The 15,956-nt window shown below is 39.7% G+C and overlaps 1 protein-coding gene across 4 annotated transcripts in view; it reads left to right on the forward strand.

The window, feature by feature from the left end:
• LOC126354709 (cholinephosphotransferase 1) overlaps positions 1-15,956 on the forward strand; it is a 180,342-nt gene that overhangs the window by 15,112 nt on the left and 149,274 nt on the right. For all 4 annotated transcript variants that reach the window (XR_007565376.1, XM_050004551.1, XM_050004550.1 and 1 more), the window contains exon 4: positions 14,944-15,047. Coding sequence is in view for 3 of the 4 variants with exons in the window: in XM_050004551.1 (XP_049860508.1) it covers positions 14,944-15,047 (104 nt within the window). In the remaining variant the exon portion in view is untranslated. The remainder of the gene's footprint in view (positions 1-14,943; positions 15,048-15,956) is intronic.

The raw sequence follows: 15,956 nt of genomic DNA on the forward strand, positions 1-15,956 counted from the left end.
GTCGCTGCGGTCCGGTCCCAGGTCGACGGGCACATGCACCTTCCGCTGACCACTGGCGACAACATCGATGTACTGTGGAGACCTCACGCCCCACGTGTTGAGCAATTCGGCGGTACGTCCACCCGGCCTCCTGCATGCCCACTATACGCCCACGCTCAAGGTCCGTCAACTGCACATACGGTTCACTTCCACGCTGTTGCGGCATGCTACCAGTGTTAAAGACTGCGATGGAGCTCCGTATGCCACGGCAAACTGGCTGACACTGACGGCGGCGGTGCGCAAATGCTGCGCAGCTAGCGCCATTCGACGGCCAACACCGCGGTTCCTGGTGTGTCCGCTGTGCCGTGCGTGTGATCATTGCTTGTACAGCCCTCTCGCAGTGTCCGGAGCAAGTATGGTGGGTCTGACACACCGGTGTCAATGTGTTCTTTTTTCCATTTCCAGGAGTGTATGTTCATGCCGCGAGGAATTGTTTCTCGTGTGTACTGACTCTTTGAGCAGGCTTGGTGGCCATCCTTTGGTGGTGTCCATCTATGCCCTGGACCGCTCCCGTTGTTCAGTGGTGTTTGTGTGGACCACAGGACATGTTGGAATCCCAGGAAATGAACTTGTAGACAGGCTAGCCATACAGGCTAAGTGGAAACTGCTTCTGGAGATGGGCATCTCTGAACTTGACCTGCGTTCTGACTTACGCTGCAGGGTTTTTCGGCTTTGGGAGATGGAAGGCATAACAGTACACAAAACAAACTGCATGTCATTAAGGAGAATACAAATGTGTGGAAGTCTTCCATACGGGCCTCTCACAGGGAATCAGTCGTCCTCTGCCGCCTCCGCATTGGCCAGTGTTACCTCTTGCACTGTGCAGACCCGTCTGAGTTTTCACTGCGGCACCTGGTTGACAGTGGCCCATATCCTGGTGCACTGCCCCACATTGACTGCCCAGCGGTGAAATCTTGGGTTACCGGACTTTTTGCCTCTCATTTTATCTGACAACGCCTTATTGGCTGATTTAGTTTTACGTTTTATTTGTGAGGGTGTGTATTATCATTTGATGTCTCTAAGTTGTAGCGCATGTCCCTCTGTGTCCTCCATCCTAGTGTTCTTAGGGTGGAGGTTTTAATGTGTTGCAGAGTGGCTGGATTTTCCTGCCACTGTAATCTGCTTTCTTGTTTTACTCTCTTCTGTTTCTAGCGTCTGTCTGGTGTTTTCTTGTCCTCTTTTGTTCCTTTTAGTGGTAGTTGCCTTTCCTTCGTTCTTGTGGTTTTCCTTTCTTTCCGTTTTGTGTCATATGTGTTGTCTGTCTTATTTTCGCACTTATGGCCTTGTTTTATTAGGAACAAAGGACTGATGACCTCATAGTTTGGTCTCTTTCCCCCTCTTTTAAACCTACCAACCACCGTTAGTTTTAGTTTCTGCCACCTTAAATCGTGGCACTGATGACCTCACTGTTTGCCCCCTGCCTACCACCACCACCACCACCACCACCACCACCACAATACCACTCTGACATATTGTGGAATGATGTGTAATTCTGCAATCAGGGACAGGAAGGTGGCTAGACAATGTGTCATTCAGTGCCCTGTGGATGAGAATGTTGTAACTTTTCAAGTGGTGAGGCCAAAGTTGAGGATAGCAGTTGGAGTAAGAAGAGTTTAATGAGTTCCTGAACTCCATCAGTTGATACAAAACTGCAAGTAAAGTATGGGAAACCATTTTGAATATTTCCTGCCACACTCACAACTGCCAATAGCAGTTTTACTAGAGCATGGATGCCTTTTAACAATGATGAGAGACATCACCCGGACATGGCTGAATTTCATATGAACATTATGGCCAGTCCTAGTTATCATAACGTCAGTCTCAGTAGCTAGGTGGGAAAGACACTGGATTATATGGCTATCCAATGCCTCACTTGGGCTCTCAAAACTAGGTGACTACTGAGTCCCTCTCAGAGTGATTGCAGGTGGTGTCACTTAATCTAACCCTGCTAGAAGCAGCAATTCAGAAAGCTTTCCTATGTAACAATGCCTTATTGGTGAATTTTTTGATTTGAAAAAGGCTTGTGACACTATGTGGAGGCATAATATTATGTTGTAGCTCTACAAATGAGACTCCTGAGGATGTCTCCCCACTTTCATACAGTCCTTGCTATCAAAAGTTATTTTAGTTACATGATCAGGTATATCACATCTGAACCTTTTAAGCAGAATACTGTCCTTCAAGAGAGTGCTTTAAGTTTAATGATGATCACCAACACGATAAACAGTATTATTCCTTATTTGTGGATGGCTTGTCCATCTTCTATGTGTCCTCCAACCTTGCAACAGCTTCTTGACAGTTGTGTTTGATGATCAGGCAGTTTAAGTAATGGGAAAACATCACAGGTTTCAAGTTCTCTATGGAGGAAACTGTTTTTTGTTGATATCAGTTGCTCCTGCTCATTTTATTGGGGGATACCTTTCTAACATTTAAGGAAAAGGTGAAATATCAGTACCTCACTTTTGATTAAGGACTAATATGGCTATTGCCCCATGGATATATGAAATTAAGATACCTCAAGTCTTCAAATATTCTAAAATGTGTTAGTTATAGGTTTTTGGGGAGCAAACAGTGCACACTTGCTCCAGTTTTATAACCCTCCTTGCAGTCCTGGTTTGGATGTGGATGCCAGATTTATGGGTCAGCAAGGCCTTTGTGCAATAAAATGTTTCATGCAGTTTACCACAGTAATATTAGGCTGTCGACAGGGATTTATCAAACAAGTCCAGTTTCTTGCTTGGGTGCAGAGGCTGGTGAGCCTCCACAGTCAGTTCAACATCTCCTAATGGTATGCTTAGTGTACAGGGCTCTGTCTATCCCATAATTTCCATCATCCATCTCCATTGCCTAATTGCCACTGGAATGTTTGTTCCATAACCACCCAAGGGCAACAAGACCTTTTGGGATCCATGCGAAGCAGAGCCTTGAGATATTATAGGTGGGTGGAATTAAGATCCGAAGCCAGGGATGGAATATGGGATCCCCCCCTGGCTTCTAAAGAAGCTTAATTATAGAATGGATACAGGAAGGGTTATACCCCAAATTAAATTTTTAAAACTAAATTCTATGAGATTTTATACCTCCACCCTAATTTAATTTGTGTTTACACTGATAAATCTAAGCAGGAGGGTTTATCAGTGGTGCTGCCATGTTCGCCAAATATGTCCTTAGTAAACTGCTCCCAGAGCACTTTTTAGTTTACTGTGAAAGTTGTTTGCTATCCATAGGGCACTGGAGCAGATGACACAGAAATTTCTTATCTGCTCCAACTCCCAAACTGCCCTTCTTACTATTGGTCAGTTGCACCCAGCAGATGTGATGGTGCAATATTTCTGAGGTAATGAACTTTCTGATGTGGATGCCAACGGGGCTAGCTTCTTTTAGCCTTCCAATTGCTGTGCATCCCACTACAGGCAGTCACCACATACATGACCTGGAAGACCGTGCGTTGATGGGAAGCTCAGTGGCTGAAAGTGAGGAAAGTAAACTATAGTCTATGAAACCTTCAGTGACCTTGGTGTACCTCCACCTGACCACGACAAGCTGAGGAAGTGGCTGTTACAAGGTTTAGAGTGGAACATTACCTCTTAGCACATGCCTTTGTCTTACAAGGAAGGACCCACTAATTTGTCAATGATATGGAAAATGAATCTACATACAGCATAATTTAACTGAGATAGTTTTGACACCACAGGGGCAGACCTGGATGTCCCCCGGAACCTGTCCTCTATTTTAAATGACAATTAGACAAGTATGGTTCAAGTTATAAGGTTTTGTGTGTTGTCAGGAATCCTTCCCAAAATATTGGGTGTGAGATTTTTAGTGCATCGTGGAGGGGTTTAATCATCTATCATTTCTAGGTAGTCACCCAGCCACGGTACTCTGACCCCTTTAAAATGTTTGTGTGTTGGTAATTTATATTGATTTCATTCTGTGATGTACTTTCGTAGTTTATGGATGATCTTTTATGGATCCCCTGATCTCTTTGATGTTTTCTTGTTGATTGATAGAGGTTTGTTTTAAAATTGATCTTTGTCTTTTTGAATAGATTTTTCACCACTCTCATCTATCTTTATTCCACACAAGGACACCGATGACCTAAAACACTAAACACTAACAACCATATTTACCCAACTATGAGCTGAGGCTTTTTCCCAAATTCATCATACAGGATCATCTTACACTCTCAAATTAAACTATTGATGCTGTAGTCTTCATAACAGATTAATATAGGGTTTGTCTTACATTTATAGATGAAGTTTGGCAACAGAGGTCACATGCAGGTTTAATCTGAAGAATTCGTAAAAGTTGGTGGGGAATAGACACAATCTTGGCCAAGCACTAGAACAAATGTGGGGAGGGGAGTGGTGAGCAGGCAGCAAATTTTATTGTGCTGTCATCCATGGGAATGTATACTGCTTGTGCTTCCAACTAGAGCAGTGTGTCGCTTACCTTGACTTTTTATAAACATTGGACCATGTTTAAACCACAGTTCTCCTGAATCTACGAGGGTCAGTCAAAAAGTAATGCCTCCTATTTTTTTTTTTTCTACGTTTAATTGTCAGGAAATTTAAATGCAATTACATAGGTTGAAAACCACAACATTGAGGATCATTTTGTCATTTTTCAATGTAATCTCCGCCCATCTCTACAGTTTTGGTCCATCTATGAACAAGGGCATGTATCCCAGCACGGTAAAAATCACAGCTCTGCTTCCTAAGCCATTGACGCACGGATGTTTTGATGGCCTCCTCATCTTCAAAATGAATCCCACGATGAGCTTCTTTTAGTGGCCCGAACAGATGGAAGTCTGATGGTGCCAGGTCAGGGCTGTATGGGGGATGAGGCAAAACTTCCCATCCAATTTTGACAATCTCGTCAGAGGTGTGACGACTGGTGTGTGGTCTTGCATTGTCATGCAAAAGAAGAACATCTGCCATTGATTTTGTTGGGCGAACTCGCTGAAGACGTGCTTTAAGTTTTTTGAGGGTTGTGACGTATTGAACAGAATTTATTGTGCATCCCTGCTCCAAAAAATCAACCAGAATCACACCCTCTGTATCCCAGAAAACTGTTGCCATAACTTTCCCTGCCGATCGCACAGTTTTGAATTTTTTCTTCCTCGGCGAGCTTGTGTGACGCCACTCCATTGACTGCCTCTTTGATTCGGGTTCAAAAAAATGCATCCGTGTTTTGTCCCCGGTCACAATTTTTTTCAGAAACTCGTCTCCCTCCAAACGGAAGCGCTGCAAGTGTTGGGAGGCTATTGTTTTCCTTGCCTCTTTATTCTGATCGGTTAACATTCTTGGAACCCACCGTGCACAAACTTTTGAGTACCCCAATTGTTTAATAATCGTGATCACACTGCCTTTACTAAGAGAAATAATGCGACACACTTCATCTGCAGTCACCCGACGGTCACCACGAATGATGTCATCAACTTGCTGAATGTTGTGTGGAGTCACTGCACTCACCGGCCTGCCGCTCCGCTTTTCGTCAGTCAACGGTGTTTGCCCTTCAGCTTCCTTACGACGACGAACCCATCGTCTAACAGTGCTGACATCCACTGTCACAACACCATACACCTTCTTCAGTCTTTCATGAATGCGTATGGGCGTTTCACCTTCTGCATTCAAGAATTCAATCACACAACGCTGTCTCAAACGAACATCGATGTCGGCCATCTTACAAACTTCTGCTGTGCTGCCACCTGTTGACAGAAAGTTACTACTGCAGTGGATTGCAGAAGAAGGTTTGAGGAATGGCGCCAAATTCAAATTTTTTCACTTAACTTAATTTTTTTAAGTAGAAAAAAAATGGGAGGCATTACTTTTTGACCGACCCTCGTATTTGTAGTCAGAATTTTATTGACTTCTAAATTGAATAAATACTCAACAATGGTATACGCTTCTACAGGAGACAAATTAATGCAAACAAAAATATGTTCTCACAGAGCGTTTAAAATGCGCCACAAAAAATGAAAAATGAGCTTCATCAATGGGCGTAAAGTTACTATTTCTCTACAGCACTTCTGATTTTCGAGGTGGACAACAATTGAAATGGAACGATTTCTGCCAGCTCCGTTGTAGGGAGCCAAGAGGACAAAATACTGTTATCATTCAATTTGTTTATACAGTGAGCATTGTATGAACTGTTAAATTGCAGCAGTTGATATGGGTGCAAATTACATCCCTGCCTAGTGACTCTTTAAGAGTTTGAGTTCAGGATTGGTTCATGTAGACTGTGTGATGCTAATTTTAAGTTAACGATAATTCATGAAGCTGAGGCCACAAACAGCAGTGCACCAGAAGGAAAATTTAGTGTCATAGAAGTAAATGTTCGTATGTGGTATCAGATAGAGAAAATTTAAAGAACACCATTTATACATGCTGTACTTTTAGGGGACCAAAGCAAAGAAGATTAATGAACTGGAAGAGCAAGTTTTTCTGTACATGTAAGAGAAACATTGTGAAACTGTACCTACTATTTGAGAAAATACCTGAATGAAGGCACTGGAGGTAAAGAGGAATTTTCCAAGTGCATGCGTTGCGGAATTCCAAACAAGTACTGGCTGGTGCATGAAGATTATTAAGAGGGCAGGCCTTATGCTATGGCACAGAACAATGCTAGTGCAGTGACAAGCCATGCTTATCAGCATCTTATATTAACCACTTCACACCCAATACTTTAAAGAATCGAACACCCATATTTATGATGCCGCATCTCATGAACTAGTTGTTGTACACGTATATAATTCTGCAGATACATTCAGTGGTATATGTGGGTATTGTCTGCAAATATGTTGTGAATGGAGTTAGTCGTAAAGAAGTAATAAATTAAAATGTAGTGCCTGATGGTGAAGTTTTACTGTTTGAATAGCAAAACTGCAATAAGCGACGAACTTGTTTCCTTACACCATTGTTTGGGGTGTGTCAGTGACAAAAATTTCAAAAAGAGTTTGAAATTACGTGTGAAAATTGATTGAAGTGGCTAAGTGCTCTAATTCTCAAATAATTGATAAATATAATCTAAGTAATTTGTGCACATGGGTTCTGCTGCCTCACAACATGTGCACTGTTTATAACTTTAATACTGAATTATTGTGTTTTAACCATTAGCATAAGATTGCTCGTGTTAAGTTGTAGATTACTACACAGGTCTATATTTTTAAATTCAGTGAATAATCACATGGAGTACTGAAAACCACATTTTGTTGCCCCTGGAAGCTTATTACATAACCAACATGAAACTGAGAATGGGTCACCATCAGTGTTGCAGATAATCAGTCAAAGGAAATGGCTTCATTATCTGCTGGGCCATATATGGGCAGTGTGGATCAGATGCCTGTATATTTTGATATGCTGTTAGATGTTACAGTCAATGTGAGAACTGTTGAAAGTTTCCTGTAAGAAGTTCTGGCAGTGAAAAGGCCTGAATAATTGATTAATAGTAATGCTGAATGCACTAGCAGACAGAAGGAACCCCCCCCCCCCCCCCATAAACACACACACACATTTCTTTGCAGGAATATTATGCCACTCCCTGTGGCACTTACGCTTTGATGCCAAGGAAAGGGATGGATGACATATGACCTGATACAAGTGTAGCTGAAAATTGTTTGGAACAGAATACCAGGTTCTTTGATTAATAGAAGGTAGAAGAAGTGTCGTTGCTGTATTCTCTCAGGAAACATCTCACTCAGGAAGTTAAAGATCTGATAGCAAGGACAACACAGATTTTGTGACATGACCTCGCAAACTTTAAGTAATAAATGTTTTGAGTAAGTATTTAAAGGCTCACCTGTGGCAGCCTTACCATGAATGGCTTTGTCGAGGAGACCATGCCCTCACTCCAGGGGGGAGTTAAACAAACCGTCAGTATCCATGTTAAGCTGGTGATCCTTCGTTCATAGGGATAGAATCTCAAGTGAATCTGTTACGAAAGTATTCAAAAACTGCTACATGGTCAATTCTATGGGTGGTTCAGAAGATCACTTGTTGTGGGAGGAATGTCAGGGAAGAAGACATGCCAGTAGGCTTACAAATGAAGATGATAATATCAAAGGTGGCAGTGATTAAAAATAGTGATACCATACATGGTATAATGTCAACTTTTTTGGGTGGATACTTTATCAACAAAACGATTTGCAATGTTGATTAGCCAGAATACGTTAAAAATAAAAAATTCTTAAGCTTTCAAGTAAAAAAATAATGTTCAACATCTTCTATTGAGGGTCGTCGTATAGTCAGGTTAATACAGTAACTAACATTGGTGCGCACACTCGAATAGTTTTCATGGCATATCTTCTTCGTTTTTAAAACAGGCTGTTCTTCGATATCTGTGATACTTCTTTTATGTTTCTTGTTTTCAGCAAAGCCTTCTTGTAAAGTATGACCCTGCTGTGTCCCTGCGTAGTGCAACGCAACCTGATTTTAGTTCTATTTGATCTTCATTTTTCACCTGTCCTTGATATGATGTAACTCTTGTTCCAACTTCATTCATCTATCTTTGGACTCTAAATAAAAGGTCAATGTTACTACCTGTTTAACCGATCTTTATATTGTAAAGTGCACAACAGAATTAATTAGTTGTACCTCATTGTCTGAAGTCATTGCCAAAGTTTCCTATCTGCTATTACAACATTCTTTTTCTTGAGCCAGAATAATGGTGTCCCAGGAACTTACTCATGGCAGTAGGACCTCCACAAATTGTGATGCTGCAACTTGTCGGTGCCCAAATAAGTTGGCAAGGTATATGAACAATGTGAACCATGACAGAGCTATTTCACAGCAGTCTGTGTCTAGATCTCTTTGCTTCTGAAACTCAGCTTAGCATTAACGCCATTAGACTGATACTGATCTCATGTCAGTAGAGCTCTCAAGGCTCCAGTCAGTACTGTCACTTAATTTCAGGTCAGCTTGGTGATACCTAATACATATGGTTGAAAGGGTAAGAGACTTTTGACAAATCTGCATAGTGGGTTGGTGAGCAACCCCTCCATTTGTCCGCTCACAAAGTGACCTATCGAGATTTTTACCATACTTTATGTGTACTAACAGCTTTATAGAATGGAAGTCTAGACTGAGTGTGGAGTTACCCTGGTTGGTTCCCTTAATCCTCATGATGATGTAATTAAGGGCTCTCCTCTCCGCTTGTTAGCAGTGTCCTTTTGCTGAATATGTAATTGGCTGTTATTCCATTGACTCATTATTCCTTTCTGTTGTTTCTATCTTTCTTAAGTTGTTGTTGTGGTCCCTGCTACTGCGTATGTGTTCACTCTTTTCCTGTAACAGGATCCAAGCAGGCTTGTGATGCTGGGACCCTTCTGAATAGGGCAGCTGTGGTAAAGACGGTGGTTGGAACTAAGCGAAAAACCAAACTTTGGACAGTCAAACTGACAATCTGATTGTGGTGTACTTGAATCTGGTCACTACGATAAAATGACAAAATTTTAACTTAGCTTCATTGCCCTTACAAGGGGAGGGTCTGATATTTTTGTCACCAGTTTTGAAAGAGTTTTGCAGAGACATTCCATATTCAAAGTAAAGAGAATTGTGTTTCGGCTTTTTGCTAGACACTAAGTAGTTCTCAAAAAAATTGAGGTCAAAGTTGGTGACAGAAAATTGTATTTTCAATGCTTTTCATCGAAAGATTGTCAGAAAACAAACTGTGTGCATAAATATAATGTGGCATCCAAAGTTTATAGCATAAGGAGTATAACCATTTTTGTGTTTTCATTTTGCAGTATTGGTACCCATCATTGTTGCATCTAGTGGAGTGGTTGTGGTTCTCCCCTCCACCTCTTCCATGTGTATCTGATAATAATACTCTGATAATTTGAATACTTTTCTTTGCCCCCTTTTCCAGTAAAACATTGGGAGATGTGATTAATAATCAAATAAGTGTCTATAATTTATTTGCAGTTCTTTTCATCATGATATATAGTAATACACTGAAGTATATTGTTGTGTAAACCTTACTGTTCAGCTATTCATAAGTATTTTTGCAATCCGTGGGGTGAAAGTTATAGAAACAGGCAAAACATAAATATTTCTCATGCCATGCGCAAAACTCAAACAAAATCTCACTGTATTGACATGTTTTCTGATTCATTAACTGTGGAAGACGTATCTGATTCACGTTGCTAAAAGCAGAGCAATCAGATGTCAATATGGATGCATGTTGTTGTTGTGGTCTTCAGTCCTGAGACTGGTTTGATGCAGCTCTCCATGCTTATATATTCTGTGCAAGCTTCATCATCTCCCAGTACTTACTGCAACCTATATTCTTCTGAATCAGCTTAGTGCATTCATCTCTTGGTCTCCCTCTACGATTTTTACCCTCCACGCTGCCCTCCAATACTAAATTGGTGATCCCTTGATGCCTCAGAACATGTCCTACCAACCGATCCCTTCTTCTGGTCAAGTTGTGCCACAAACTTCTCTTCTCCCCAATCCTATTCAATACTTCCTCATTAGTTATGTGATCTACCCATCTAATCTTCAGCATTCTTCTGTAGCACCACAATTTGAAAGCTTCTATTCTCTTCTTGTCCAAACTATTTATTGTCCATGTTTCACTTCCATACATGGATACACTCCATACAAATGCTTTCAGAAATGACTTCCTGACACTTAAATGTATACTCGATGTTAACAAATTTCTCTTCTTCAGAAATGCTTTCCTTGCCATTGCCAGTCTACATTTTATATCCTCACTACTTCGACAATCATCAGTTATTTTGCTCCCCAAATAGCAAAACTCCTTTACTACTTTAAGTGTCTCATTTCCTAATCTAATTCCCTCAGTATCACCCGACTTATTTAGACTACATTCCATTGTCCTCGTTTTGCTTTTGTTGATGTTCATCTTATATCCTCCTTTCAAGACTCTGTCCATTCCGTTCAACGGCTCTTCAAAGTCCTTTGCTGTTTCTGACAGAATTACAATGTCATCGGCAAGCCTCAAAGTTTTTATTTCTTCTCCATGGACTTTAATACCTACTCCGAATTTTTCTTTTGTTTCCTTTACTGCTTGCTCAATATACGGATTGAATAATATCGGGGAGAGGCTACAACCCTGTCTTACTCCCTTCCCAACGGCTGCTTCCCTTTCATGCCCCTCGACTCTAATTGCCATCTGGTTTCTGTACAAATTGTAAATAGCCTTTCGGTCCCTGTATTTTACCCCTGCCACCTTTAAAATTTGAAAGAGAGTATTCCAGTCAACATTGTCAAAAGCTTTCTCTAAGTCTACAAATGCTAGAAACATAGGTTTTGCCTTTCCTTAATCTTTCTTCTAAGATAAGTCGTAAGGTCAGTATTGCCTCACGTGTTCCAGTATTTCTACGGAATCCAAACTGATCTTCCCCGAGGTCGGCTTCTACTAGTTTTTCCATTTGTCTGTAAAGAATTCGTGTTAGTATTTTGCAGCTGTGGCTTATTAAACTGACTGCTCGGTAATTTTCACATCTATCAACACCTGCTTTCTTTGGGATTGGAATTATTATATTCTTCTTGAAGTCTGAGGGTATTTCTCCTGTTTCATACATCTTTCTCACCAGATGGTAGAGTTGTGTCAGGACTGGCTCTCCCAAGGCCGTCAGTAGTTCCAATGAAATGTTGTCTACTCCTGGGACGTTGTTCCACCGTAGGCCTTTCAGTGCTCTGTCAAACTCTTCATCCAGTATTGTATCTCCCATTTCATCTTCATCTACATCCTCTTCCATCTCCATAATACTGCCCTCAAGTACATCGCTCTTGTATAGACCCTCTATACACTCTTCCCACCTTTCTGCTTTTACTTCTTTGTTTAGAACTGATTTCGATCTGAGCTCTTGATATTCATACAAGTGGTTCTCTTTTCTTCGAAGGTCTCTTTAATTTTCCTGTAGGCAGTGTCTATCTTACCCCTAGTGAAATAAGCCTCTACATCCTTACATTTGTCCTCTAGCCATCCATGCTTAGCCATTTTGCACTTCCTGTCGATCTCATTTTTGAAATGTTTGTATTCCTTTTTGCCTGCTTCATTTATTGCATTTTTATATTTTCTCCTTTCATCAATTAAATTCAATATTTCTTCTGTTACCCAAGGATTTCTACTAGCCCTAGTCTTCTTACCTACTTGATCCTCTGCTGCCTTCCCCACTCCATCCCTCAAAGCTACCCATTCTTCTTCTACGGTATTTCTTTCCCCCATTCCTGTCAATTGTTCCCTTATGCTCTCCCTGAAATTCTGTACAACTTCTGGTTCTTTCAGTTTATCCAGGTCCCATCTCCTTAAATTCCCTCCTTTTTGCAGTTTCTTGAATTTTAATCTACAGTTCATAACCAATAGATTGTGGTCAGAGTCCACATCTGTCCCTGGAAATGTCTTAAAATTTAAAACCTGGTTCCTAAATCTCTGTCTTACCATTATATAATCTATCTGATACCTTTTAGTATCTCCAGGGTTCTTCCATGTATACAACCTTCTTTCATGATCCTTAAACTAAGTGTTACCTATGATTAAGTTATGCTCTGTGCAAAATTCTACCAGGCCCTTCCTCTTTCATTTCTTAGCCCTAATCCATATTCACCTACTACGTTTCCTTCTCTCCCTTTTCCTACACTCAAATTCCAGTCAGCCATAACTATTAAATTTTCGTCTCCCTTCACTATCTGAATAATTTCTTTTATTTCGTCATACATTTCTTCAATTTCTTCGTCATCTGCAGAGCTAGTTGGCATATAAACTTGTACTACTGTAGTAGGTGTGGGCTTCGTATCTATCTTGGCCACAATAATGCGTTCACTATACTGTTTGTAGTAGCTTACTCACATTCCTATTTTCCTATTCATTATTAAACCTACTCCTGCATCACCGCTATTTGATTTTGTGTTTATAACCCTGTAGTCACCTGACCAGATGTCTTGTTCCTCCTGCCACCGAACTTCACTAATTCCCACCATATCTAACTTCAACCTATCCATTTCCCTTTTTAAATTTTCTAACCTACCTACCCGATTAAGGGATCTGACATTCCACACTCCGATCCGTGGAACGCATACCAAGTGCATAAAACCATATCTTGAAAGACATGATTATATATGTACATATGAATTTTTATAGCATCTGCCGTAACTTTTAATACTTTGCTGTGCTGTGATGCTGCATTAGTTTGAAGTCGCGCAATGAAATTCTTTACTGTTGGAAAAAGTAAACCTCGTGTGATTGAGAAAGAGAGATAGATTATTGTGGTATCACTTTCACAGTTCATTTGGTTGAACAGTATTGTCCATGAACATCCTATCGTCGCATGTCATGTCAATTTGCCCTTCCTATGAATTTAGTATCAGGCACAATTTATTTTGCTGCACATAAAGTGTCACAATGTGATCCAAATATGATTGGTACAGTTGGGAGGTCAACTTCCCCGATTTTAGTGTGTGATGAAAATGTTTCTGTCTGGAGACCTTCAACCCCTTGAGAAGACCCATGGACCAAATGTTCTGTTGGATTCTCGCAAACACAGGAACACTGTTGGAAGCACAGTCACAGTGATTGAATATTGCCCAATGTAGGAGTGTGTAACTTTATTCAGTATTTTTGTACTATGTATCATGATCAAAGTAAATGCATTACATGTACGTATTTGATTATTAACCACACCTCCTGACATGTTATTTCAAAAAACGAAAAAAAAAGCATTCTGGTTATCAGAATATTACCAAACACACTGAGAAAAAATCAGATCAAAATAAAGCTATGACCAAAAATTGAACATGGAGTTAAGTGGTTTGGTAGTCTAATGCCTGAGCCGCTTGGACACCAACTTGTTATGCTAGTTATGAGAATGAGAGGCGACTGAGCTATAGCAAGAAAACACAATAATGCTAATAACTCGAACATTATTAACTTTGGATTCCATATTATATTGTAAAAAATGTTTTGTAGGCAATCTTTTGATGTAGAGAATTGAAAAAACGATTTTCCACCATCACCGCTGACCTTAAGTTTTTCAAAAACTCCAGAGTGTCCTGCACAAAGCGAAAACCCTTGTTAACCTTGTAGCTACCTCCCGTGTCATGAAGAGCCTCCAGAATGCTACACTTACAGTGTTATTATAATATGGTCCCATATTTTAATTGAAAATTGTTTGTATACTGATCAAGGGTAAGTTAAATGGTTGATTGGAGATCTGCCCTCTATTTTAAATGATGATTGGACAAGTGTGGCATTTGTTTTGAAATTTTTTTGAATATTGGGGCTCATCCCTATCTTATAATGGATAGTTCTCAATAATTGCATTGATGACAACTTTCCATAGACCCTAAGACAACCCTCACAAACTTATTAATGCCACGTTAACTAAAAAAAGTGTTATTTATTTTCATTTTGTGTAAGTTACAGAATTCCATTACGTGTGCTTAGCCTACAATACTACAATTTCTTTCTCTTGCATCAATATCTCTTAGCTAGTAGAATGTACTCAATTCAGTAATATCTTTTCTTTTCTTGTCTAAAAAATTAAATAAGTAAAGGCCCTTCATTCCACCCATGCAGAAACCTACTGAAGGTGATCTTGCAGCATCCGTTTCACTTGATGCACAAGATTATTATTATTATTATTATTATTATTATTATTATTATTATTAGTTTTTTTTGGGAGGGGGGAGGGGGGCTCATTTCTCATGCAGTTGCTTTCACTTTGTCTCTCCCCAAAGTGATAACATCAAATCCATTTTTAAATCATTTCTGCCACTTTTTGTTTGTATAATTTTTTTAAAAATTAAGTCAATTTAAAAAGAAAAACAGAATTTATTTGTTTTGGAAATTTTTAGACATCACAACCCTTGCATAGATTCATCATATTATTTTTTAAAGTTTGAAAAATAATTAATTTATGCATCTGCTATTTTCCAGGTACTCTACGATTTGGCAAAGTTGATGTAACCGAAGCACAATTTACTATCATACTCATTCATTTAATTTCTTCAATATTTGGGCCAAGTGTGTGGATGACACAGGTAAATTCAGTGAAACATTGTAGCTTAGTTATACTTATGTTTTTAGTTTAGTGTCTGTAAACAGCTTACACACATTTTTCTAGAAGAATTGTATATAGTCAGCTGTTAAACTTGTTGCCATGCCACAATTGTTTTACATTAACTTCATTTTATCGTATCATAATCAAACACACACACACACACACACACACACACACACACACACACACACACACACACACACACACATAAACAAACAAGTTAGATGTAATGTCATTTATGTTTATTTTTATCATTAAGTGCAAATTTTTGCAAATGTGCAAGCTTAAAATTATTTAGTTCGACTTCTTGAAACAGTTTTAATGAGCTTCCATTTTGTACATTTTCATAGTACTGTTTGTCTTACTTTTATGTGAATTATTTTATTAACAAAATTAATTCATACCTCAGTTAGCATCTTGTTCATCAGACGTGATGATGTTTCTTGGGAAGTTGTGAATAGCCCTAATGTGTAAATTGTTGTGATGTATGATATACTGAATTATCTTTCCTCAGTTGGCAGTTATTCTGACAGTTTCCGTATTGAAAGTTTGGTCTTGTGAGTGATTTGTCCACATCAAGTTTCTCTTGCAAACTTCTACTGCTTCAGTACGTGATGTTTCAACCTCTTCGCCAGGATCTCGGTCACAAGACTTCTGGTGTGCCCGGTTGGCCTAATCACCCAGAAGATTTTCACTTTCAATTACAGTGGCCACAAAATGCTGTAGAATTTGTTGGAACAAAACCATAAATACTTTTGTACATCTGAAAATCATCTTTTTTTTTGGGGGGGGGGGGGGGGGGGGGGGATAGTTTCTAAAGCGTTTTGGAGATGGTTGCTAAAGTATTTTATATGTTAATTCTTTAATGGTTTTTCTATGCCCACACCCC

This window comes from Schistocerca gregaria, chromosome 3, assembly GCF_023897955.1.
Source record: "Schistocerca gregaria isolate iqSchGreg1 chromosome 3, iqSchGreg1.2, whole genome shotgun sequence".
NCBI lineage: Eukaryota > Metazoa > Arthropoda > Insecta > Orthoptera > Acrididae > Schistocerca > Schistocerca gregaria.